Below are 26,394 nucleotides of genomic sequence, written 5' to 3' on the forward strand. Positions count from 1 at the left end.
CCATTAGTTTCACCTCAACCATCCTATTAGTTCCAATCTCAAAAATTAACAGATTTGTTAAACATTTGGGCCCGATTTTACCATTGCGTCGCGCCCGTTTCCGGGCATGAAAACATGGTAAAGTCGGGCATGAGGCCATTAACGCGATCCGCGCCCATGTCCGTGCAGAAAACCACTTTACTGAGGCCCGGGAATGGCTGCGATCCGATTTGCGCCCGAAACAGACGCAATGGCATGCATGCATTTAAATTGCATTCGTTTAAATTGAATTAATGAATTGCCCGCCCAACTTTACCAGCATTTCCCCCTTTACCATCGCGTTTGCTCATCCAGATTCGGCGCAAAACAGACCTGCTCGGCAAAGGTCTGTTTCGGGCGCTCCAGCTTCTGAAAAAGTAAGTTCAGAGCTTCCAACGGCTCTCTAACTCACATCAGTGGTGGGGGAGTGAGGGGTGGGGGGGCGGGGAGGGGGTTGGGGGGAGGGAGGCGGGCCAGATCATTCTCTGGTGGGGGGGGCGGGAGGAGGAGGTGGGTCAGATGCATCTCTGATGGATGGAGGGGGGGGAGGACAGATCACTCTCTGTGGAGAGGAGGGGGAGGGGGGTAAAGGAGGCCAGATAGTCGTCTGGTGCAGGGGGGGAGCGGAGGGAGGCCAGATTGTCGTCTGATGGAGGGGGCAGCAGGGGAGGCAGGCCCGCTCATTCTCTGGTGGGGGGAGGGGGGCAGGAGGCCAGATCGTTGTCTGGTGGGGGTGTAGGGCAGGGGCAGGGGCATCCGCTGCCACTCTGCGGGTGATCGGTGGGGGGGGAAAGGGGGCAGAGGGTCACAATTGGTCTGGGTAGCGGGGGTGGGTGGGTGGGTAAGGGGAACAGTTATGTTGTAGGGGTGGGGGTGATATTTGTGGGGACCATCACCCCCGGGCAGCTTTATCTGCTTTTTGCAGCCTGGGAGTGATGTGACAGGGGCGCGATTTTCAAATTTTTATCGAACTGCGCATGCGCAGTTGAAGGCTCCGATCATTTCGGGCACGATAAGCCCTGCCCACAGCACAATTCGGACCCGCGATTTTTTTTTCAGGCTAAATGCTAATGGGGTCGCCTGAGAACAGATTTCCAAGTCGGATCTGAATTGCGCCCAGATTCAGCACTTCGAATGAAAATGGTAAAATCGGGCCCATGATTTCTTTTTCATAAATCTATGTTGATTCTGCCTGATCATACTCTGATTTTCTAAGTGCTGTTTTATCATATAGATTTTTGCATTTTCCTTCCAATTGATGTTAGGTTAACTGGCCTACAGTTCCCTACTTATTCTCTCCTTTCTTGAATAATGGGGTTATATTTGCTATCCTCCTATCCATGGGGCTATTCTAGAATCTTGGGAGTTCTGGAGGATCAAATGCAGCTACTATCACTGCAGCTACATCTTTTAATACCTTAGGGTGTGGGAAATCAGGTCCAGTGGATGTCAGCGTTTAGTCTCGCTCATTTCTCCAGTTCTAGTTCTTTACTAATATTGTTTAATTCCTCATTTTTGCTCGTACCTTAGATCCTACTCCTTCTGGATGTTTTCGGTGTCTTCAGGAAGACAGATACAACATGCTAAATTTGGTGGGAGATGGGGGGAGGGCTCAATTGGCATTTTAATTGACTACACTCCCAACTGCCTTCCTGGAAATAGAGCACAGACAGGAACATTCTGGCAAACCACTGCACTGGCCAGTAGCAAGAAATTGCTGGTACTCCCATATCCCCCTTCACCAATATATTTGTTAATGTTTTTGCCATTTTCCTATTTCCTATTATTTCTTCTGTCTGCCTCTAAGGGACTCATGTTCCTCCTTTATACACTTATCAAAGCATTTCAAATCCATTGTTTATGCCTGGAGCTAGTTTACTTTCGTTTCCTACTTTACTTTCATATCCTATTTTTGTTTTATTTATCAATGTTTTGTCATCCTTTACTGAATTTTAAAATCCTGACCATCTTCAGACCTATTACTCTTTTAGCAACATAAACCTTTTTCTTTCATTTAACACTTTTGTTGTGAGCCACGGTTGGACCATTTTTTTTCCATGTGATTTTTTATTTTTTAAAGAAATGCATAATTATTGTGGATTATCAATGAATTCTTTCAATGTTTGCCTTTGTTTATCTACTACATTTCTTTCAATCTAGTTTCCCAATTTACCTTAACCAAACTACCTCTCATAGCTGTATGATTTGATTTGTTTGGGTTTAAGGCATTTGTTTCATGCTTAACTGAATCACTTTTAAACTCAGTAGAAAATTCGACCATAAATTTTTATCATTCTCCCCAGAGGCTTCTTTACCAGAAGGTTATTAACTAATCTTGCTTAATTGTACAATACATGTGTCAACATGCAAATCCTTCCAACATGTGCCAATGACAGGCAGTAAGAGTGGGAAGGATTCCTGGCCATCCATGTGATGGAAAGAATGTTGGGGCCTCTAACATCACTATCCATAGCTCCAGATTATTGCGTGCATGTAAAAGGTACATGTTGTCACAGCAATTCAGACTCCCAGAGTGAACTATAATACCAAATTTCCATTCATTGTTTTCTGCTCCTTTTAGTTGTAACCTAACTGATTTCAAATCTTGATTTTGTGAAGCTATGATCCTTTTTTCAACTGTCTTCATCCAATTCTTCATAATCAGGGCAATTCCATCTCTTTTTCCATTTTACCTATCACTTCTGAAAGCCAAGTATTCTGGAATATTTAATTTCCAACCTTGGTCTTTCTGAAACCGTGGCCGGGATTCTCCCAAAAAAGTTCTAAGTGTTGAATTTGTGGGAAAACTGGAGTAAGTCATGCTTTTTTTCAATGGGAGTTCACATTAGAGTTTCCCACACCCTGGGCACTGCAGAGGTCACCAGCGTGAATATCATTAAACTTCAGGGGGTGGGGCCTATTCACGCTGGAAAGTCTGAAACCAGCGGCCCTCTGCGCATGTGCAGTGACCCTGAACTGTCAGCCTGCAGTTTGCTGGCCAGCTCGATCACTGGGCAGCTCGGGACGCCTCGCAGTGCTTTCCCCCCCATACCCCGATTGCGTGATCTCCAGCCCCCCCCCCCGCCGACCCGGCAGACCCCCCGCCCCCAGCTGACCACAACCGCCCCCCCCCCCCTCCACCCCTCAGCCCTCCCCAGTCGCTAGCCTTCCTCCTACCCCAACCGGATCCCAATGCAGAGTGGCAGCAGGACCCCACACCCCCACCGGTTATCCCCTAGGCACTACCCCTAGGCCCTGCCCCAATAGACCCCGCCCCCTTAACACTGCTCCATGCCTGATGGGCAGTGCCAAGGTGTCCCCTGGGCATGGGCACTTTGTGCCAGGGGGCACAGACTGACATTGCCACTGTGCCCACACGTAGGGGGCACCCCCACTCCCCACCCCAATTCGGAAGCCTGCGAATCGGCCGATGCACGATTCTCCCGGCCATGGAGCTAACATTTCAAGTCTGGGTGACTCTTTGTCAGAACTGATCTTTGTATGTCTACTTCTCTCTCCACTGATGCTACCTGATTCCTGCTTTTATTATAGCGTTGGTGCATTTGGGGGTAAAGTAAGAAAGTGCATGAGGGGAAAAGGAAGCTGTACTGACAGAACAAGGTGAAGTAGGAGGAAGCCTTAGGTGGAGCATAAACATCCACCCAGTCCAGTTGGCCGGCTGTTTCTTTGCTGTAAATGCTATGGTGGTACAGTGGTTAGCACTGTTACCTCACAGCGCCAGTGACCTGGGTTCCATTCCCGACTTGGGTCACTGTCTGTTCTGTGAGGCACGACGGTAATACACACCACTGTGTCATGTTCAGCTTGGGGTTTGGGGCCTGAAGTATCAGGTTTTTTATTACATTGTGGCACTGTAAAGCACCAGCAACCTGTTAAACACAGTCCATATTTACAATGTCACAAAGCTTTCAGTGCTCTTTCATTACTGCACTGTCCATTTGTTAGAAGCACACAGTTTCCATTTGATGGAAAATCCATATTTGCTTCAGTTCAAAGCACACTATTTGTTTATGTTGGTTGTTTTGTCTTCTTAATGGTGACCTTCTTGTTTTCGTGGTTCTACAGGATTGTCGAGAAATTCACCTTGATCTGGACATCAAATTAATGCAAGGAGACCATCATAGAGTAGGATTATACTGAAATTAAAATTCAAAAAATCGGGGCCCCTACCAAAATATTTCAGATAACTAATTCCCCAGTTAACATAGTCACAATGCAGGCAATTTCATGAAATAATCCCTTTAATGCACAAGACCACACAAAAAAGGCTGCTTAATTCTAGTCTGGTCAGTGAGAAGGGGGTAGCCAGGCCTGGTTGGGGGGGAAGGGATGGTTTTGTTGGAGCATTGGGAATGTTGGAGGAATGTTGGATCAGCCATGATCCTATCGAATGGCAGAGCAGGCTTGACGGGCCAATCGGCCGGCTCCTGTTCCTATTTCTTATGGTCTTATGGGTGATTGGTGATTGGTTGGGAGCAGTACACACATTGGGTAGCGGTTGGGGGGTGGGGGGGGGTGGGGCCGTGGGGTGGTGGTTGGGGATTAGTCAGATCAAGTCAGGAGAGTGGTTGGGTGGTCAGGATGGTAGTCAGGTAATAAGGTCAGATTAAGAGGTGGTTGGGTGGGGTAGTCAGGTCAGATCACATGGGTAGTTGGGCAGTCGAAGGGGTAATCGCGTGGTTGGGTTGTGTTGGTTCGGGGTATCAAGGGATTAGTTACATGGTGAGGGGTAGTCGAGAGGTCTATGGGGGTGATTGGGAGTCAGTTGTATCGTTAGTCATTTGTTAGACAAAGTTTTATCTGCCTAACATTTCCTGTTTCCTGGTTATCTATGCAGGTAATTTCCACGGAACTGTGTAAAGTTTCTGTGGCGCATCAGGACTTCTCCCAGCATGCATCTTTGGTCATAGGTCTTGTCTTGGACAATCTGGAGACTGGATGATTTATATAAACTCCAGAAAGACAATGAACCAAAAAATACTTTCAAATTGTCTTTCATAGTTGATTGTTACATTCTTATGTGATTGGGAGTCCTCCTCTAGTTGAGTTTTTTGCTTGGTGGATGTGTGTAATTTCTTTGATAGTTTTCTCATCTAAAACATTCTCTAACATCATATTAAATTGTCTTGGTGTGAGACATTGCATATATTATTTTGGTAACCTCATCCCAGAGTACACTATAAGCATGACTTGGGAGGAAATTGCAATGTATTTGTAAAAACCCAGGCTCTTTTCATTTCCACATCGACCATAAGGTTCTCTCCTGGTTCTATAAACATGGGTTTTCTGCTAAAGATGTGATTTTATGATTTATTCTATCAATTAATTGTGACAAGGTGGTAGAGTGTGGGTTAAGTTGATTGACCATGCTAAGTTGCCCTTTAATGTCCCAAGATGTGTTGGTTAGGGGGATTAATGGGGTAAATATGTGGGGTTGTTTGGATGGGGCCTGAGTAAAATGCTCTGTCGTAGAATCAGTGCAGACGCAATGGGCCGAATGGCCTCCTTCTGCACTGTAGGGAATCTATGACTCTATGATCTATGATTCTATAATTATAGTAGTTAGCAGCCTCACTTCCAACCATTACTTATCATTGATTCCTGCCAACATTGTAGATGGAACGTTTATCTTCCCGCTGCCAGTGAGTTAAGCATGATTTGGAAAGTTACATTTTGCTATCAGATCAAAATATCTTTATAACAAATAAGATAGGGCAATGTGCACTTACACCATTGCTCTCATTTTCAGGACTGTAAGCCTATTGCAATTGACAATAAAAAATATTTTCACAATGACAAACAACTCTCAATTAACAATGCAACGTCTGAAGATAGTGGAATGTATACGTGTAAACTGGAATACCAGCATCTTGGCAAGAGGTATAATGTAACAAGGACAACAGAATTAAAAATGAAAAGTAAGTCAACTGGTAAACATACCTATCTTCATCTCTTCCTCCTATCAAATTAAGAATGTATATTTTTGAATGGTATAATTTGTTTTATAGAGCCATACTTGTAAATATTTAGGACAGATGTTCTGCATTTTTAACAACTAGTAGAAGAGCAACACTCACAAATACTTGGGTAAAATATGTCAGCCCCCTCAACTTCAGAGTGGATTAGAAAGAGATAGCATTAAAGGATTGAAGACAAATGTGGCACGTGAAATGAATTGTTATCTTCTGTGTATGAATTTGCTTAATACATTGTTAGGAATTGAGATAATCGGAAATTTAAAACAAAGTTAATTTTGAAACATAATTTCTGTTTCTCAGATATATTTGATAGCTGGATGAGTTGCCTAAAATGCATCACTGCTGTACTTTATAAATATAAGTCTAAAAAAAGTAATAATTCAACTGTTCAACAATACTAACATCTGTTCTGTGTTCATAAAATGATGTGATATTATAAGACAACTATCTTGTATGGACTTGGCAAATCATCCAAACTGCAGTGGCTGGTGGAATGGGAGCTAGGAAAGTGGGTTTGTGAGTTGGACAACAGTGAAGAGATCTTCAAAGAAACAAGAGAGAAAAAGAGATTCTTTGGGGATGAGTTGGTGGAAGATTGGAGGGCGAGAGTTTCTTTTACAGCCTTTCATAAAAAGGGAAGGTGAGAGACATGCATACACTTCCACTGATCCTATTTAGATGTTGAAGGGAAGACATAGAAAACAGCCCTATTAAGGAGCTTACTAGTACTAGCTACACCATAGAATCCCTACAGTGCAGAAGGAGGCCATTTGGCCCATTGAGCCTGCACCAGCAACAAACCCTCCAGGCCCTATCCCCATAACCCCACGTATTTGCCCTACTAATGCCCCGACACTAAGGAGCAATTTACCATGGCCAATGAATCTAATCTGCACATCTTTGGACTGTGGGAGGAAACCGGAGCACCCGGAGGAACCCCACGCAGACAAAAGGAGAATGTGCAAACTCCACACAGACTGTTACCCAAGGATGGAATTGAACCCGGGTCCCTGGTGCTGAGGCAACACTGCTAACCACTGTGCCACCATGCCGCCCTTAGAACATGTGTCAAAAATAATATCCTAAAGCAAGTTGTCAGCATCCGTCCGATGAACCAAGATTGGCCTCTGCCATGTTTCATGATTTGTGTGTCCTCAGCTGACTCAGTAGACCAATCCTGGAGGCACAGGTCTTTGGGCAGAGAGGACAAGCGTTTCCCTGAGAGGGGCTGGTGGGGTGAGTGGGAGGATTCTCCAGTCAGGGTTCTGCTCTCACCTTTTGCTTTTGTTGCTTCTCCACAGCAGAGTTTATGCCGACAATTTCCAACTTTGTTGTGGTTTGTTGGATGTGAGGCAGCACCACCTGGCATGGTGGCACCGATGTCAATTTGTTGTCTGTTCAAAGAGGCCTGCAGAGTGCCCATAAAACATTTTCTCTATCCTCCTGAAATCTGGTGGCATCATCGTTAAGTTATGAAAAGAGGGTCAGCTTCAAAGGAGTTGATTAATCTGTTGGGCAGAAGGGACAGATTCTGCTAAAGTGAAGGAGATAAAGAGAACCCAATGAATGTACAAGCTGCAGGAATAGGAAAGAAGAGAAAAGCTATACTTTCACTATAAACAAACAGAAACTGCATGCCATCATTGGAAATATTTAACACAGTGAGAGTGTTAGAATGAGATTTCAATGGCATGTCCTACATATCAATTTGAAATTTATATATTGTAGATATCAATTTTCACACATCTGCATTTTGTATACCTTTCCTAAAATGGCAGTATGTATCACAGGACTTGAAAAACGTGTTTCCTAATTCTTTTAATATTTCATATTTGTACTTAAATACAATGTTTGACATAATTTCCTAAACATATAGAAAAAGCACAATTCATTTGTACATGATTTGCATAAATATTTATTTAAAGAAGCAAAATAGCAATTTTAAAACAACATGTATTTCAACTCTGATGTAGGGATTTATGGGCCCCACAACTCGATAAGGGCAATGTGAGGGGAGAGGTGTAGTGGACTGGGTACTGCTAATCTCCAGACTGATTCTTTCCTGAACTTCAATTGTTTCTGGCAGCTAGCTGCACCAATATGTCGCAGCTACAGAAGGATGGGGAGGGGCAGAGTAGGCATTTTTTAGTGGGGAGACCTAGGTTTCCATCTGGACATCAGCCTCTCCATGAAAATGAAAAAGGAGCGATGAGGAACATTAGGAAATGAAAGGTGTGTAATTCAACCTGATCCAATCTAGTGCATGTGCCTGTCACAAACTTTATGGTAGAGGGAAGGAAGATGCCATGGAGAGGCAGAATGCTTATACATATTAGCCTCCGACAGTGCATTTGAGTGCTCCCTTGCCCCAGAGTTGATCTCCAGTTGTTCAATCTCCACCAAGACGTTCTGATTTTTACCCTGGTCCCCACAATTGCTGACATTGCAACGACACACCCCACCCAATTTCTAAACCCCCACCTGCAACGGCCCTCGTGTGGCTTCTCTTTTATTGATGGGATTGTCTTGGAAGACATAGGGCCTGATTTTACCATTTTCATTCCAAGTGCTGAATCTGGGCTTAATTCAGATCCGACTTAGAAATCTGCTTTCAGGCACCCCCATATGCACTTATCCTGAAAAAATAATCGCGGGTCCCATTTGTGCTGTGGGCGGGGCTTAGCTGGCCTGAAATGATCGGAGCTCTGAACTGCGCAGGCGCAGTTGGAAAAAAATTTTGAAAAAGCGTGCCCGTGTCAGATCTTTCCAGGGCCGCAGAAAGTGGAGAAAGCAGCCCGGGAGCAATGGTGCACACACATATCACTGCTCCCCTTATCCACCCCCCCCTCCCCCGCCGCTACCCAGACTGATCACGACCCCCTGCTCTCTTCCCTCCCCATACCAATTGCCCGCAGAGTGGCAGTGGACCCCCCCAACCCCCTTCCCCCCACCAGAGATCCATCTGCCCCCCCCACCAGAGATCCATCTGCCCGCCCCCACCAGTGAGCGATTGGGCCTCCCCCGCCCCCCCCATCCCCCCAGAGATACATCTGACCCACCTCCTCCTTCCCCCCCTACCAACCAGACAATGATGTGGCTTCATTCCCCTCGCCCCGCCCCCATCAGAGAATGACCTGACCCACTCCCTCCTCCCCCCCCCCCCCCCCCCCCCACTGATCTGAGTCAGAGGGCCCTATTTTACCATTGCGTCGTGCCCGTTTTCGGGCTTGAAAATGTGGTAATGTCAGGTGTGAGGCCATCAACGTGATCCGCGCCCGCATCCATGCAGATGGCCACTTTACTGAAACCCGGGAATGGCGGCGATCCGATTCGCGCCCAAAACGGGCGCAACGGCGATTTAAATGCATTTGCTTGTATTTCAATTGAATTAATGAACTGCCCGCCCAACTTTATCAGCATTTCCCCCTTTACCGCCGCATTTCCCGATCCGGAATCCTACTGAATGAAAGCCTGAATCGGGCGCTCCAGCTGCTGAAGAGCGAGTTCAGAGTTTCCAACGGCTCTCTGACTCAGATCAGTGGTGGGGGGGGTGGGGGTGAGGAGTGGGGGGAGGCCAGATCGTTGTCTGGTTGGGTGGGGGGGGGGGGGGCGGAGGAGGAGGAGACGGGTCAGATGTATCTCTGGTTGGGAGGGGGGGGGAGGGAGGCCCGATCGTTGTCTGGTGGTGGAGGAGGGGGGAGGGTTAATCGTTGTCTGGTGGGGAGGGAGGAGGAGGCAGGTCAGATGGGAGGGGGTGTGAGTGAGGCCAGACCATTCTTTGGGGTGGTGGGGGGAGTGAGGACAGATTGTTCTCTGGGGGGGGCTGGGAGGAGGGAGGCAGGGAAGATGGATCTCTGGTGGGGGGGACAGGGGGGTCCGCTGCCACTCTGCAGGCGATCGGTGGGGGGGAAGGGGGCAGGGGGTCGTGATCAGTCTGGGTAGCGGGTGGGGGTGGATAAGCTTTCTCTGCTTTTTGCGACCCGGGAGCGATGTGACACGGGTGCGCTTTTTCAAATTTTTTCCAACTGTGCATGCACAGTTCAGAGCTCCGATCGTTTCAGGCGCACTAAGCCCCGCCCACAGCACGATTTAGACTCGCGATTTTTTTTTCAGGTTGAGTGCGTATGGGGGCGTCTGAAAGCAGATTTCTAAGTTGGATCTGAATTACGCCCAGATTCAGCACTTAGAATGAACATGGTAACATCAGGCCCAGAGAGCCATTGGAAGCACTGAACTCACTTTTCAGCAGCTGGAGCACCCGAATCAGACTTTTATTCAGCAGGTTCATTTTGGCGCGTTTCCGAATCGGCGAACGCGGCGGTAAAAGGGGAAATGCTGATAAAGTTGGGCGGGAAGTTCATCAATTCAACTGAAATACATGCAAATGCATTTAAATCACCGTTGTACCGTTTTGGGCGCAAATCGGATCGCTGCCATTCCCGGGTTTTGGTAAAGTGGCCATCTGCGCGGACGTGGGCGCAGATCGCGTTAATCGCAGAAACGGGCGTGACGCAATGGTAAAATAGGGCCCATAGTGTACCTTATTCTAGGAAGAGATCTGGTCTGCTGATTATCTGGTGGGAGGCAAAGATCTTTCCTTACAAGTACTTTTCTTTACATAACTAACTATGCACAAGATTACAGAAGTTCAGGACAGAAATATTGCTCCTCTCTTCAAATCTCACTCAATTCTCTCTAAGTGACATAATTATGAGATAGCTCCTTACGCCCTGCTCGGTAGCTATTATTGGTGTTCGAGTTAACCCTTTACAGCTTCCTCAGCTGGTGCTTCCCCCCGTTCATTAGCCAGGCTGTCCACTTGCCAGGCGGTAGGAGGCGGTGCAATATGTTAATGATTTTAAAAAAAATGATTACTCCATTCCTAAAGTTATGAAGCCAATGTTCAGAATGGACCTGGCAGACCTGAATCCATTCCTTGCTTGCACCAAAAAACAAATTCAAATTCCAGTTGAATCCAATTCAAGGTCCCCACAAGAGAAACAAACAAGATCCAAACTGACAAGATAAGGTATTGCACCCATCTTGGGCTTGATCTGACACTTGATCTTAGCCAAAAGATGATATCCTATTATTAAAATTGGCTCTGTGTTCCTGGTCTTGCTCAGTTCCTTGGCTGTTTTTGCCCTCACCCACACCCTCTTAGCCTCCAGGTAAATATCAGGCACTTCACATTTCTATATTCGGTCTGTTCTATTGTCCTCCCTTTCCATTGCACTTCAAAAAGGAACACAATTCTAGTTCATTCATTGAAGGTTCATTCATTGCCAGGGGCACTGTTTGTGAAGGTCTGATGGATCATGTAGGATAGAACAATGCAACAATGTGCTAACTGCACAAACAATGGCTTATTTCATTGAGAGAATATTTGCATGTAAATAATTTAATACAATGCTGCCTGTTTTTCTTCTTTGTTTATTGATTTTACCAGGCCCTATAAAATCTTTGACTGTGCAATCTCTGAACACAGGAGAATATATGTAGTCTATAGTATTTTAGCATCAACACTATAATTGTGTTTGTGTACAGAATATGTTAGACTCTAATCCTCACAATCAAAATCGATTGTTTCAGCAAGAACAACAAAGACAATACAGCCAGAGATGATAAATCCTAAAAATAATACAATTGAAGCAAGACTTGGTAAGTACAAAGAAATTGCCATATCCAATAGTGTTTTCATTCTGTATCAAATATTCCTTGTGGTACTTCAACATTTATTGTAATACTGAAGACAAATGGATGGCACAGTGGTTAGCACTGCTGCCTCCCTAGGACCTGGGCTCGATTCCTGGCTTGGGTCACTGTCTGTGTGGAGTTTGTATGTTCTCCCTATATCTGCGTGGGTTTCCTTCGGGTGCTCCAGTTTCCTCCGGGTGCTCCGATTTCCTTCCACACTCCAAAGATGGGCGGATTAGGTTGATTGGCCATGCTAAATTGACCCTTAGTGTCAGAGGGTTAGTAGGGTAAATAAGTACGGTTATGGGTATAGGGCCTGGGTGAGACTGTGGTCGGTGCAGACTCAATGGGCCGAATGGCCTCCTTCTGCACTGTAAGGATTCTATGGTTCAAAGGATTGATAGATTTTCACAGCACTTTCATCCAATGAATGCTGAAAACCTATTGATAAAAAGATTTTCTAGTGAGGTGGTATTTTGTTTGACCACATTCACAGACTCACTAGACTTCAATAAGGAACATAATTCTAGTTTATCTATGAAGGTTCATTCATTGCCAGGAGCATTGTCTGTGAAGGCATGATGGATCATGCAGGATAGAACAACGCAAGAATCGCTAATTGCATGAACAATGGCTTATTTCATTGAGAGAATATTTGCATGTAAATAATTTTATTCAATGCCTCCTGTTTTTCTTCTTTCTTTATTTCTTTGATTAATCCATTTCTTTTCAGAATGTCACTCTTAGAATGTCTGTGTTTGTGTACTTATTTTTCCTGAACTTTTTCCTCCACATTTTATTTTAAGTTGCTCTTAAAGGATATCATCCAGGTCATTAAAGTTTATTTATTAGTCACAAGTAAGGCTTACATTAACACTGCAATGAAGTTACTGTGAAATTCCCCTCGTAGCCACATTTCGGCGTCTGTTCGTGTCAGTGCACCTGTCCAGCATGTCTTTCAAGCTGTGGGAGGAAACTGGAACACCCGGAGGAAACCCACGCAGACACGGGGAGAATGTGCAAACTCCACACAGACAGTGACCCGAGGCTGGAATTGAACCCGGGTCCCTGGCGCTGTGAGGCAGCAGTGCTAACCATTGTGCCACCATGCCGCCCCAGTACACCCCAGTACGCTGAAAAGCATAAATAGGGTAGATTGCAACAGATTACTTATTTTGGATTATAAGTACTTAAGTAGTACCCACTGAAAAATTCAGAAACCTTGAACAAAATGCCATGATTGTATTTTATATTTTTATATCTTAGGAGATTTATATTCTTTTTCACCAAGTTAGTGGGTGTGTCATATATGTGGAACAGACCTGTGGTTAGAGCAGTTTGCACTATGTATATTAAGAATTTAAAACAATGTATACTGACTTTCAAAATTAAAATGGAATCAAAGACTGCTCTAGTGGCTCAGTAGCTGAATGGTCATATAGTTTAATGCTGAACAAATTGGACCAAGAAAATTGTGAGTGATTTTAAACATGCACTCAACTTATGTGTGAAGTCCAATCTATTGCACACATTACTGCTCTCACCCCTTCTCCTCCCTTCCAGAACCAAAATATGGCTCCTCTTGTCCTCACTTTTCATCTCACCAATCTCCATATTTAACAAATCATCCTCCATTATTTCCACCGCCTCTAGCAGGATCCCCCCACCAACCACATCTTTTCCTGCCCTCTCCTTTCAATATACAGAAGGAGGTGCTGGAAGTCTTAAAGCGCATCAAGGTAGATAGATCCCCAGGACCTGATGAAGTGTATCCCAGGACATTGTGGGAGGCTAGGGAGGAAACTGCGGGTCCCCTAGCCGAGATATTTGAATCATCGATAGTCACTGGTGAAGTGCCTGAAGATTGGAGAGTGGCAAATGTTGTGCCTTTGTTTAAAAAGGGCTGCAGGGAAAAGCCTGGGAACTACAGGCCAGTGAGCCTCACATCTGTGGTGGGTAAATTGTTGGAAGGTACTTTGAGAGACAGGATCTACAGGCATTTAGAGACGCAAGGACTGATTAGGGACAGTCAGCATGGCTTTGTGAGTGGAAAATCATGTCTTACAAATTTGATTGACTTTTTTGAAGGGGTATCCAAGAAAGTAGATGAGGGCAGTGCAGTTGATGTTGTCTACATGGACTTTAGCAAGGCCTTTGACAAGGTACCGCATGGTAGGTTGTTGCATAAGATTAAATCTCACGGGATCCAGCGTGAGGTATCTAAATGGATTCAAAATTGGCTTCTTGACAGAAGCCAGAGAGTGGTTGTAGAAGGTTGTTTTTCAAACTGGAGGCCTGTGACCAGTGGTGTGCCTCAGGGATCAGTGCTGGGTCCACTGTTATTTGTCATTTAAATTAATGATTTGGATGAGAATTTAAGGGGCATGGTTAGTAAGTTTGCAGATGACACTAAGATTGGTGGCATAGTGGACTGTGAAGAAAGTTATCTCCAATTGCAATGGGATTTTGATCAATTGAGCCAGTGGGCTGACGAATGGCAGATGGAGTTTAATTTAGACAAATGCGAGGTGATGCACTTTGGTAGATTGAGCCAGGGCAGGACTTACTCAGTTAATGGTAGGGCATTAAGGAGAGTTACAGAACAAAGAGATTTAGGGGTACATGTTCATAGCTCCTTGAAAGTGGAGTCACAGGTGGACAGAGTGGTGAAGAAGGCATTCGGCATGCTTGGTTTCAATGGTCAGAACATTGAATACAGGAGTTGGGACGTCTTGTTGAAGTTGTACAAGACCACACTTGTTGAAGTTGTAAGGCCACACTTGGAATACTGTGTGCAGTTCTGGTCACCCTATTATAGAAAGGATATTATTAAACTAGAAAGAGTGCAGAAAAGATTTACTAGGATGCTACCAGGACTTGATGGATTGAGTTATAAGGAGGGGCTGGATAGACTGGGACTTTTTTCTCTGGAGCGTAGGAGGCTGAGGGGTGATCTTATAGAGGTCTATAAAATAATGAGGGGCACAGATCAGCTAGATAGTCAATATCTTTTCCCAAAAGTAGGGGAGTCTAAAACTAGAGGGCATAGGTTTAAGGTGAGAGGGGAGAGATACAAAAGTGTCCAAAGGGGCAATTTTTTCACACAGAGAGTGGTGAGTGTCTAGAACAAGCTGCCAGAGGTAGTAGTAGAGGCGGGTACAATTTTGTATTTCAAAAAGCATTTAGATAGTTCCATGGGTACAATGGGTATAGAGGGATATGGGCCAAATGCGGGCAATTGGGATTAGCTTAGGGGTTTTAAAAAAGAAAGGACGGCATGAACAAGTTGGGCCGAAGGGCCTGTTTCCATGCTGTAAACCTCTATGACTCTATCCCAAAGTGTCTGTTTCTGCGTGACACCTTGGTCAACTCCCCAGTCACTATCAACATTCCCTTCCTTGCCTACAGCACCTTTCCATGCAAGCGTAGGGGATGTAATACCTGTCCTTTTGCCTACAACCTTCTCACCATTCAAAGCCTCAAACACCCTGTCCAAGTGAAAGTGATTTGTACTACTTTCAGTTTAGCATACAGTATTGCTATTCATGATGCGATCTCCCCTACATTTGGGAGACCAAAAGCAAATGGGGTGACTGCTGTGTGGAGCACCTCCATTCAGTCTGCAAATGTGATCCCTAGAGCATTCTGTCTTTTGTCATGACATTTCTGGCATTTCTTCCCCTAGAATACTCCAGTATTCAAATGAAGCTCAATGCAAGCTTGAGAAACGGCAGCTTTCCACTGAACAACTTACAGCCTTCTGGACTCAACACTGAGTTCAACGATTTTAGATCGTAACCTTTTCCACCATTTTTCTTTGTATTTTTTATTTTGCTTGTCCTGTTTTCTCTCATTTCTTTACTTGGCATTCAGATAGCTGCTATCCAGCCGTTCACTCCTCATCTAGGTACATCTTAAGCTCCTTTACTCTACCCATTGCCGCTGCATTAGATTGTTATATGATGAAATCTTTTATTATTCAGTCTCTCATACCCTCCACCCTATCATAGACCTTCCTTTTTGTTTTCCCTCACATGCCCTTTTCACTTGCTTAGAATATATTGCATTTCCATCTCTCCTCATGTCTGAGGAAAAATCATTGACGTGAAACATTAACTCTGTTTCTTTCCAGAGATGCTGCCTGAACTGCTGAGTATTTCCTGCATTTTCTATTTTTATCTCAGAGGACATGAACAATTCTCAGGCCCAGGATGTATTAGAATGCAGTTTTGACATCAAACCAGCAGGTTACTGATTGCATTAGGATTGAAATCACCCGACTTATACACAGCCAAGGAACATTAGTTAGCTATCAAACCTGACCCCAAACCTATTAAGGGTAAACTCAATGAAAATCGGGGCATGTGTCCTCTCTTTCCAGCAGGATTGGGACCGAGTGTGGCCTCATCTAACTGCCCAGGAAGGAAAGTCCTACTCAAAATGTCTGCCACAGATGAACAGCTTGTCAGTATTTATTGCTTAGTTCACACATGAATGATGACCATTTTGTGAGGTACTAATAGGTCACTTGCATCGGTGGACCCATTGCCCAGTGTGAATGAATGGTTTGAAAAGAGAAGAGCAATGGATAGGGATAATTTTGGCAGCATTAATGAAGTGAAGGTTATACAGATAAATATAGATAGAGACCAACTGATGCGTGATGTGTCCTGTGCTAATGCACCAAGGAAAATTTACCTTTGGAAATCAACTTTTCAGGGTTGAATAATGTATTGTTGGGCTGGTATCATGTTGGTAACCTTGCTGATAAATAAAACTATTTGCCAGTGTTACTTCAGTTAGGAAAATGGTACCTATCATTGAAGCTTGCTTTGTGCTCAATTCATTTTATATTGTTCTTTATGACTCAATATTAATTAAATTAAAATGTTAAACACAATCATTTAGAGGTATCATCAGTAAATCCATTAGGTTCCAATAATCTCCCCAGTGCAATTTCAGCCTCAATGTCTGCAGTGAAACCAGAAACACATTGGAAGAGGGAACTCAATAGATTTATTTATATTGATAGTAACCACTTTAAATTGAAAGTGAACACTGCAGCATTTAATCCATTATTTTAAGGCTGCATAGGTTTATTTTTGTTTCACAGGCTCAACGCTTAATGTGACCTGTGAAGCTCTTGTGGGATTCGGGAAAATGAATATAATTTTGCTTACCTGGAAAATGAATAACACTGATATTCCTGAAGGTGGACTCAGAATCAAGCAAGGAGTTCAAATGTACGTTTTACTTTCAATCCTTGGATCACATGAGAGCTTGATTGTGAAGTAGGGGATGTATGCAAAAGTAAAAATATTCTGTAAACCCGCCTAATTATCAGGAAAAGACATTGGCTGGAATGTTACCATTGTTCCTGCCGATGGGACTTTCCCAACCCGCTATAGAGAATGGAGATTTGGCTGGGTGCCAAATTCTCCGACCTCACTGCAGCGAGAGTGTGGTGTGAATGGCGGGTAAGATTGCGCCTACAAATTGCTGGAGTTATACCATATTAACAACTTGACACCTGCTGTGTCTATCATTACATATTAATGTAAAGGTTACAAATAAATCAGTGATAGATGTCCTTTCTCTCCCTCTTACTGCTATATGGAATGGAATGTTGCATGTATTTGCATGCAGATTCACAAATAATTAGGATGTAAAGGGAGCACCAAGTGTACAAGGCCGACAAAACTCAGGCACTATTTCTACATTTGCTCACTGTTTTACATCCATTTACTAATTATCGTGCCTAAATGCATCTGGTTTCATTTTAATGGCACAACCCCAGTCTACAATGTGTCACAGACAGAATTTGTGAGTTTCCTTTTACTGCACATGATCAGTATATTTGTATGTAAAAAGTGAGTGTTTTCTTACTTCCACATGATTGCCTCAGTTAAATATTTCCAGCAGCAAGTTATTGTTTAAATAGAAAGCTTATTTAGTATTACACACTCACCCCAAATTGAATACAACCTTTCACTGACTCGTCGATGGTTCTGCATCGGAGGTGGTGCATTAAGTGACATTTGTTTTATTATAGAGTCCAATTTTTCTCTGCTTTGCTTCTGGAAAATGAGTCTGGGGTGAAAACAGTGCAAAACTGTCTCTTACAAATATCTTCATAGGCAAAGGCAACGGCCAGACTTTTCCAGTTGTTCTCACTGGTGGGATCTTCCGGTCCCGTTGACAGTGAAGCTCCGCTGTGGATTTCCCAGTGACGAGGTATGAACAGGAAACCCCATTGGCAATGGAGAGATCAGAAGGACCCACCACCAGCCCAGTAGCGGGGGGTTGGGGGGGGGGCGGGGGGGGGCGGTCACCGCTGCCGCTGCCGTGAAACACGCCATTAAAAATTCCACCCAATGTCTCCTCAGTTGTTTTTATTTAGTTTGAATTTTGCTCAGTTTACATACTCACCCCAATTAGTGTTTGTCACATTTTGGGCCATTTTGCCAGTTCATTGAATTTTAAGTGAAGTCGGTGACCCTGATACTGGCTGAAAATTTGGGGGCAGGCCCACCCCCACTTGGCCAGGTTACCCGAAACTGTTTTTTTAATGATCTTCAGGCCATTAATAAGCTCAGGGTGAGACCTCACCTGCATCTGGGAGGAGGTTTCGCCCCTGGGAGCTGCTGGTTATTCAGGCAGTTCTTTAGTTCCAGCAGCGCTGTTGGGTGCAGTGGCCACATCTGTGACTGCATGTAGTTCCCAATGATGATCCTTGATGGACTTGGATGAAAAGATAGTTTGGGGCCTTCTGCAGGAGCCAGTCTGGCAGGCTCCAGTGAGATAGATGAAGGGCAGAAGAGTAGATGGGAGGGTGCCTCAATTGGCCATTAATTGGCCACTTAATGGTCTCTATTTGCTCAACGGTGGACAGGCATGCTGCCTGACACCTCCCCTGCTACTGGTGAAATACCGGGGAAGATAGTAGGTGACAAGCTCTCGATTTTTTGCCATCTGCACTCCTCTTCCCCACCCACCACTACTTTGCTCACCTACCAGCCCGCTTCTGGGTGTGGGTAAGGTTATAAAATTCCACTCAGTATATTTTACCGTTTGTTTAATATTACAATTTTGGACAAGTTGTGCACGCTGTGAGAGTCGTCCACATATACCCCTGGGATCTGCTAATTTGCATGAAAACATACAGACTTCTGATTGGGATTCATCCCTGATTGTGCAGACGTGCCAATAGAGACAGAAATTGTCATGGTTCAGCAAGGTATAATACCTGCTGCTTTTCCTGCGACTGTGACCATCTGTGCTGAAAGCTTGTGGATGACATCACTGGCTGAAGGCAAGAATTGGGTGTCAGATGAATTTAAAGAGACAGGAGCAATTAATAGAGGCTGATCAGTTCTTTCAAACATGTCACCTTGAAGGATCCCTGAGAGTAATTCCTTTGTGGCTAATAAGAAGACCTTGAGACAATTAAATCAATAAGTAAACATTGCCACATGCCCCTAAGGCTCACAAAAGTTGGAGACTTGCTGTCTGCACATTCATAAGCGTAAAAATAATATTCCACATCCCTTTCTCCACATTTTAAAGAAACGGTAATGGAAAGTTGCAAATTGTCTGCTTAACACACTTACCAATTGTGTTGTTTTATACCTTTCACAGTGACAGAAAAGAAGCTAATCATGCGACAGTTGTTTTGAGGAACTTAATTATCTCCGAGATCATTGAAAAAGACTTTCAAACCACTTTTGAATGTTTTGCATGCAACCCACTGGGCATTCGTTATGGTTTTGTAAAAATTGTGCCTCCATGTAAGGTTTTGCTTTTGAATTTAGTTTGTCATTGAAGTAAGGATTGTTTGGTATTTTCCTATTTGGCGCAGTGAATAGTCAATGCTCATGTAGTTAATTGATATATGATGAAAGACTTAAGCCTGGAAGAACTGATAAGATCTGTTGATATTAATTGTAAAGTAGGGTTTAATTTTTGATTGAAACAAGACAGTTGGCCTTCGTGTAACTGCTGAATTCAAACAAACCCGTACTTAGTGCTCTTTAGTACCAAAGTGCAATACCTCGCATTTATCTAAAATAAACTCCATCTGCCATTCGTCAGCCCACTGGCCCAATTGATCAAGATCCCATTGCAATCCGAGATAACCTTCTTCACAGTTCACTATGCCACCAATCTTGGTGTCATCTGCAAACTTATTAACCATGCCTACTAAATTGTCATCCCAATTATTAATATAAATGACAAATAACAGTGGACCCAGCGCCGATCCCTGAGGCACACCACTGGTCACAGGCCTCCAGTTTGAAAAACAACCAACTACAACCACCCTCTATCTTCTGTCATCAAGCCAATTTTGTCTCCATTTGGCTACCTCACCCTGGATCCCGTGAGATTTAACCTTATGCAACAACCTACCATGTGGTATCTTGTCCAAGATCTTGCTAAAGTCCATGTAGACAACATCAACTGCACTGCCCTCATCTACCTTCTTGGTTACCCCTTCAAAAAACTCTATCAAATTTGTGAGACATGATTTTCCACTCGCAAAGCCATGCTGACTGTCCTTAATCAGCCCTTGCGTCTCTAAATGCCTTTAGATCCTGTCTCTCAAAATACCTTCTAACAACTTACCCACTACAGATGTGAGGCTCACCGGCCTGTAGTTACCAGACTTTTTCCTGCAGCCCTTCTTAAACAAAGGCACAACATTTGCCAACCCCCAATCTTCAGGCACCTCACCTGTGACTATCAATGATTCACATATCTCTGCTAGGGGACCCGCAATTTCCTCCCTAGCCTCCCACAATGTCCTTGGATACACTTCATCAGGTCCTGCGGATTTATCTACTTTGATGCGCTTTAAGACTTCCAGAATCTCCTTCTCTGTTGTATGTACACTCCTCAAGACACTATTTATTTCCCCAAGTTCCCTAACACCTATGCTTTTCTCAACAGCGAATACTGATGAGGAATATTCATTTAGGATCTTACCCTTCTCTTGTGGATCTGCACATAGATGACCTTGTTGATCCTCAAGAGGTCCTACTCTCTCCCTTGTTACTCTTTTGCCATTAATGTATTTGTAGAAGCTCTTTGGATTCTCCTTTGCCTTATCTGCCAAAACAATCTCCTGTCATCTTTTTGCCCTCCTGATTTTTCTCTTAACTCTACTCCTACATCCTCTATACTCCTCAAGGGATTCACTTGATCTCAGCTGCCTATGCATGTCATATGCCTCCTTTTTCTTGACCAGGGCCTCAATATCCTGAGTCATCCATGGTTCCCTACTTCTACCAGCCTTGCCCTTCACCCTTAGAGGAATGTGCTTACCCTGAACCCTTTGAAAGCCTCCCAATTACCAGACATCCCTTTGCCTTCCCACAGACTCCCCCAATTAATGGTTTAAAGTTCCTGCCTGATACCATCAAAGTTGGCCTTGCCCCAATTTAGAATTTTAAGTTTTGGGAAAGACCTATCATTCTCCATAGCTATCTTAAAACTAATGGAATTATGGTCACTGGTCCCAAAGTGATCCCTCACTAACACTTCTGTCACCTGCCCTTCCTAATTTCCCAAGAGGAGGTCATATTTTGCGCCCTCTAGTCGGGCCACCCACATACTGAATGAGAAATTCCTCCTGAATTCACTCAACAAATTTCTCTCCATTCAAGCCCCTAATACTATAGTTGTCCCAGTCAATGTTGGGAAAGTTAAAATCCCCTACTATTACCACCCTATTTTTCTTGGAGCTATCTATAACCTCCTCACATATTTGCTCCTCAATTTCCCTCCGACTATTTGTGGGCCTATAGTACAACCCTATCAAAGTGATTTCCCCCTTATTTCTCAGTTCTACCCATTTAGACTCAGTGGACGAACCCTCGGATATATCCTCTCATATACCATATGAGAAAATATAGCTTGTGAATTCAATCTTTCTTGCAGTCACAATTCTTTCATTCCTTTCCTAGCACCAGATTGGACACTTCATGTGATTAAGATCATTGTCCCATTGATCTTTGTACCTTTGGCCTGTATATTAATGTACCAAGCTTTCAAGGTGGACATTGTCCTTTGGTATCGTGAAATGTTTGGACTTCACAAGCCCATTAATGGTAAATGCAATATTATTTAATAAATTCTGATATAGCCTTTACATGTTATGGAGAAAATAACATTGTTAGAGATTCTAAGTGTTAAGACAAATTGTGTATATTAAACAGTTTATAATTTCATTCTCCATTTGAGATCAAATAGATTCTCCTTCTTCTTCTTTTTCTGGAGGTGTTGTGGCTCTGTAGGTAGCCCTGCCCCACCATCTGAATCTGAGCCTGAAGCTTCAGGTTCAAGTCCCACTCCAGGACTTGTTGGCCACAGAGGGAATGTTCATGACACAGTCCAAATAGGTTGTTCCCCAAGAAACAAAAGTGTGTGAAGATAATAAACAAATTTCTTTTTGCCCTCTTCTGTGCCGAGCAGCACATGAAGCACCTCATTTCTTCCACACGACTGGCAGATTGTGTTCTGGGTTGTGTCCTTATCTAAGTCCCTTTTTATGTGGACAGTTGCTAGCCTGGCTCACAACTCATTATCAAGAGCCCCCACGAGAAAGGAGGGGAGTTACCACAGAGTAGCCCACTAGATGTCAGCCCAGCATTCAAAGCCTGGCACTCTGTTCCCATGCTCACTGGAGTGCAAAATATATTAAGAACTGTTTAATAATAATCTTAATTTAAGGCTAAATACATCAGATTTTATGTATTATCATTTTATGTTTCAGTTTTCCAAATTAAGCAGTTTCCGATATCAGTCCGAGTTTATGGCTACAAAACGATGATGAGTTTGATATATCAGTCTTAGCTTAGTTTATATACATTAAGCAGAATCTAATACTGCTCTCAGTTAATGACTGTAATGAAGCAGTATTGGATATTGTAATATTATTTACATCACCCAGTATGTAACGTCATTTTGATTTTAAATTAGCCAGTTGTTTTCTATTTGAGACTATGTCAAATCGTGTGAAATATCACTTTTCAAGTATTTCCATCAATCAATGGCTAACATCTCTGAGTTTAGGACACTATGGGCGGAATCTTTTGAGAATTTGGCAGAGTGTTAGTTCTGGCGTAGGTCTCCACAGCTCCACTGGCCAGTTTTCTCTTTCCCTTTTAATGCCAAAAAAGAGTGGGCGTGGTTTGTGCCATCACTTTAGTGAGGTGGGGATTCTTAGAGCAGGGAACCGGCTCCACTGAGATCGGATCCACCTTTTTACAGGGCGTTCCAATCACAGAAACAAATGTTAACCATTCTCTCCCCTCTCCATCATGGAGGTATTTATGGCTTCACCCCCCCCCCCCCCCGCTAGATCATCCCCGGCATTCCTTTCCCCCCCTGTCCGATTAGCACAGGCATCTCCTCCCCACCGACCATCACTGGCATCCCCATACCCTCATCCCCCCCAATCGTCACCCCCCGCATCCCCATCCCCCAAACAATCATTATTGGCATCCCCATCCCTCTCTTGTGTCTACTCCATGCGTCTTTGCACGTGAGGCTCTCCTTAGGGCCTGCCCCTGGCACTACTCCCTTGCAAAGTTTAGCACTGCCAGGTTGGCAGTGCTAGCCTGTGGCAGGGGGCAGTGCTAGCAGGTACTGCCTGGCCATGTCTCTCTCCTCCAGTGACCTTTGCACCCTGGGAGGGATCCCCATGACAGGTTCACGTTTGGATGAACCTGTTGTAAATCGTGCTGACATGACATCATGTAGGTGATGTTTGAAAATCTCGTGAGGGGGAGGATCTGGCGTGGTGGTGGTGGGGGAGGGGGAGGGGGGTGGGGGGTGGGGAGTGGTGGGGGGTGGGGGGGGTCTTTAATTAGCTTAAAATTTATTTAAATGAATGGAAATCAGATTCTCACCCATTATGGAACCTGATTACATCACTGGTGAGGGGAGGCGAAAATTGGAGATCACAATCTCGCTAGTGAGATACGCTATTTCTGGTTTCACTGGATCTTGAAGTCCTGCCGAAGATCTTGCAGATTGAAAGAGTGGGCTTAAGATCCTGTCCTATATATTAATTAGTTTTGTAGTATAAATTCTAGTTTAAAGCTGCATAGATTGAGCATTTTTACATCACATTCTTAAGATTTCAAATTACACATTTTACTGAATTGACAATGCTGCTATCATCATTTAGTACAAGCAAACTATTTGGTATTTATTGTTTTCTTTATTAATAATTGTATTTGGCCATGCAGATGGTAAGATATTTGATGCGTATGTCATCTATCCAAGATCTGAGACTGAGGGTTCTCTCGGTAACTTCAGTACAAGCCACTTTGCTCTTCATATTTTGCCACAAATCCTTGAAGAAAAATATGGCTACAAACTCTTCATCTCTGGCAGAGATGAACTTCCTGGTCAGGGTAAGATGAAGGAACTTAATGCTGAGAATTTTTTCTATTACATATTGAAAGTGACCGTGTCTCAATGATAAAGAGATCATGGTGGATGCTGAACAAAACGTAGTGGCTAGTTTCCTTAAAAAAATCTTAATTTTAAGTTTATTTCTGTGTCACTCGTTAATTGGTCCAAAATACAAATGAAAGTGAGAAACTTTGATCTAGGTCTTACTTTACACTGTAATCAGATGATACTGTTTACAGGTTGCATTATGAGACGAAAGCAAGTGTGCTAGATTACAATGGGTAAAGAAGTCCCACAAATCGAATCCTCTCCCCAAAAGCTCAAGATGTGTATCTTTTGGTCCAAAGTCTCTGTGCCTGCAAATGATCATGAGCCTAACGCAGAAAAAAAATTAATCTACAGAATGTAACTCTACACTGGGAATATGTTTAAATTGACCTTGTGGAATAACAGTTAAAGACATTGACAGATAGAACCATCATTGTTGTTGAAATGTTCAAACTCTGATTGTAGGGGATTGCACAGTAAGAAGTCTCACAACACCAGGTTAAAGTCCAACAGGTTTATTTGGTAGCAAAAGCCACTAGCTGCTCCTTCGTCAGGTAAGTAGGAGTTCTGTTCACAAACAGAGGATTGCACAGTTCTGTGACAGCCTCTTTGATAAATTGTAATTTCTACAGGCAGACATTTCCAGATAGATGTGCCTTGTCCTGTTTACATATTAATAACATAAGATGGGCTCATTTTGATCAACTAAAATGTAAACAAATTGACTTTTCTACCCTCTCTGTTCATTCTCTTTCTGTTCGGAGAGACTTAGAAGTATACATACAAGGAACTCAGGAAGTTAGCATGCAGGTATGGAAAGAAACTAGCAGAGCTAATGGTCTTCACTGCAAGGGGATTGGAGTTCAAGAATAAGGAAGTCTTGCTATAGTTGTACAGGGCTTTGACAAGACTACTTCTGGAGCACCATGTGCAGTTTATATATATCTGAGGAATGCTATACTTACCTTGGAGGCAATACAAGTGTTGTGTGGCACTTTCACTATCATATTGCTATGGACACATTTTTTGTACATTTGATAGCAAGGGGACAGGATGTATTATCCAACCCACAAACGAGGTAATTACAGTGAATGCCCTATCATTTGCTGATGACATAGCTATAGTCAGCGCTACCCATAAAGGAATGGAGAAAAACGTAAAAATCTTGGAACAATTTTGCTCATTAACAGGTCTTAAAATCAATATGTCCAAAAGAGCAAGGTTCTATATGCAGTCCAAGAATAAAACTTTTCTGCACAATAATGGAGACCCTTGGAGAATTAAAGAGTCTCCAGTAAACTTTATTGAACCCGGACAGGTAGAAAAATATTTAGGTGGCAAAATTGACACATGGGTTGGAACCAAGGACAAGGACAGGGAGGTAGAGCTGTCCTTATGGATCGACAACCTGAAACTCAGCCCATTAAAGCTGACCCAAGAATTCAACATGCGAACAACTTACTTCATTCCATGATTTTACTACCATTTAATACTAAACGAGGTATCCCAAAACAAATTAATTGCCTTAGATAGAATTATTAAAGAAGCGGAAAATGAGATTCTCCATTTACCTAATCATGTTGCAGATGGAAGTCTCTATGCTAAATCAAGACATGAAGGGTTGACCCTTCCGAAACTGGAAGCAGAAATTCCAATAGCCATTTTTAAAAAAATATTGCAAATTTAGAACTAAAGTAGATCCAGTTGTCCTGGCCTTCTTCCAGTACAATGCTAAATGAGACAGACTTTGAACCGATCTAGCAACTCAAGACTGGGCATGCATGAGGCACTGTGGGCCATCAACAGCAGCAGAATTGTACTCCAGCACAATCTGCAACCTCATGGCCCGGCATATCTCCCACTCAACCATTACCATCAAGCAAGGGGATCAACCCTGGTTCAATGGAGAGTGCTAAGGAGGGCATGCCAGGAGCAGCACCAGGCATACCTAAAAATGAGGTGTCAACCTGGTGAAGCTACCAACAGGACTACTTGCATGCCAAATGGCAAAAACATCAAGTGATAGACAGAGCTAAGTGATCCCACAACCAACGGATCAGATCTAAGCTCTGTAGTCCTTCCACATCCAGTCAAGAATGGTGGTGGACAATTAAATTGGAGGAGGAGGCTCCACAAATATCCCCATCCTCAATGATGGAGGAGCCCAGCGCATCAGTGCAAAAGATAAGGCTGAAGTATTTGCAGCAATCTT

At 43.7% G+C, this 26,394-nt stretch overlaps 1 protein-coding gene across 2 annotated transcripts in view; it reads left to right on the top strand.

Annotated features, from left to right (window-relative positions):
- The window catches only part of LOC144499682 (interleukin-1 receptor type 1-like), a 48,588-nt gene that overhangs the window by 12,450 nt on the left and 9,744 nt on the right, over positions 1-26,394 (top strand). For both annotated transcript variants that reach the window (XM_078221951.1, XM_078221952.1), the window contains 6 exons: positions 5,789-5,957; positions 11,610-11,678; positions 16,828-16,957; positions 19,353-19,501; positions 21,677-21,820; positions 23,966-24,133. In XM_078221951.1, the coding sequence (XP_078078077.1) occupies positions 5,789-5,957; positions 11,610-11,678; positions 16,828-16,957; positions 19,353-19,501; positions 21,677-21,820; positions 23,966-24,133 (829 nt within the window). The remainder of the gene's footprint in view (positions 1-5,788; positions 5,958-11,609; positions 11,679-16,827; positions 16,958-19,352; positions 19,502-21,676; positions 21,821-23,965; positions 24,134-26,394) is intronic.

Source organism: Mustelus asterias, chromosome 10 (genome assembly GCF_964213995.1).
Source record: "Mustelus asterias chromosome 10, sMusAst1.hap1.1, whole genome shotgun sequence".
Lineage (NCBI taxonomy): Eukaryota > Metazoa > Chordata > Chondrichthyes > Carcharhiniformes > Triakidae > Mustelus > Mustelus asterias.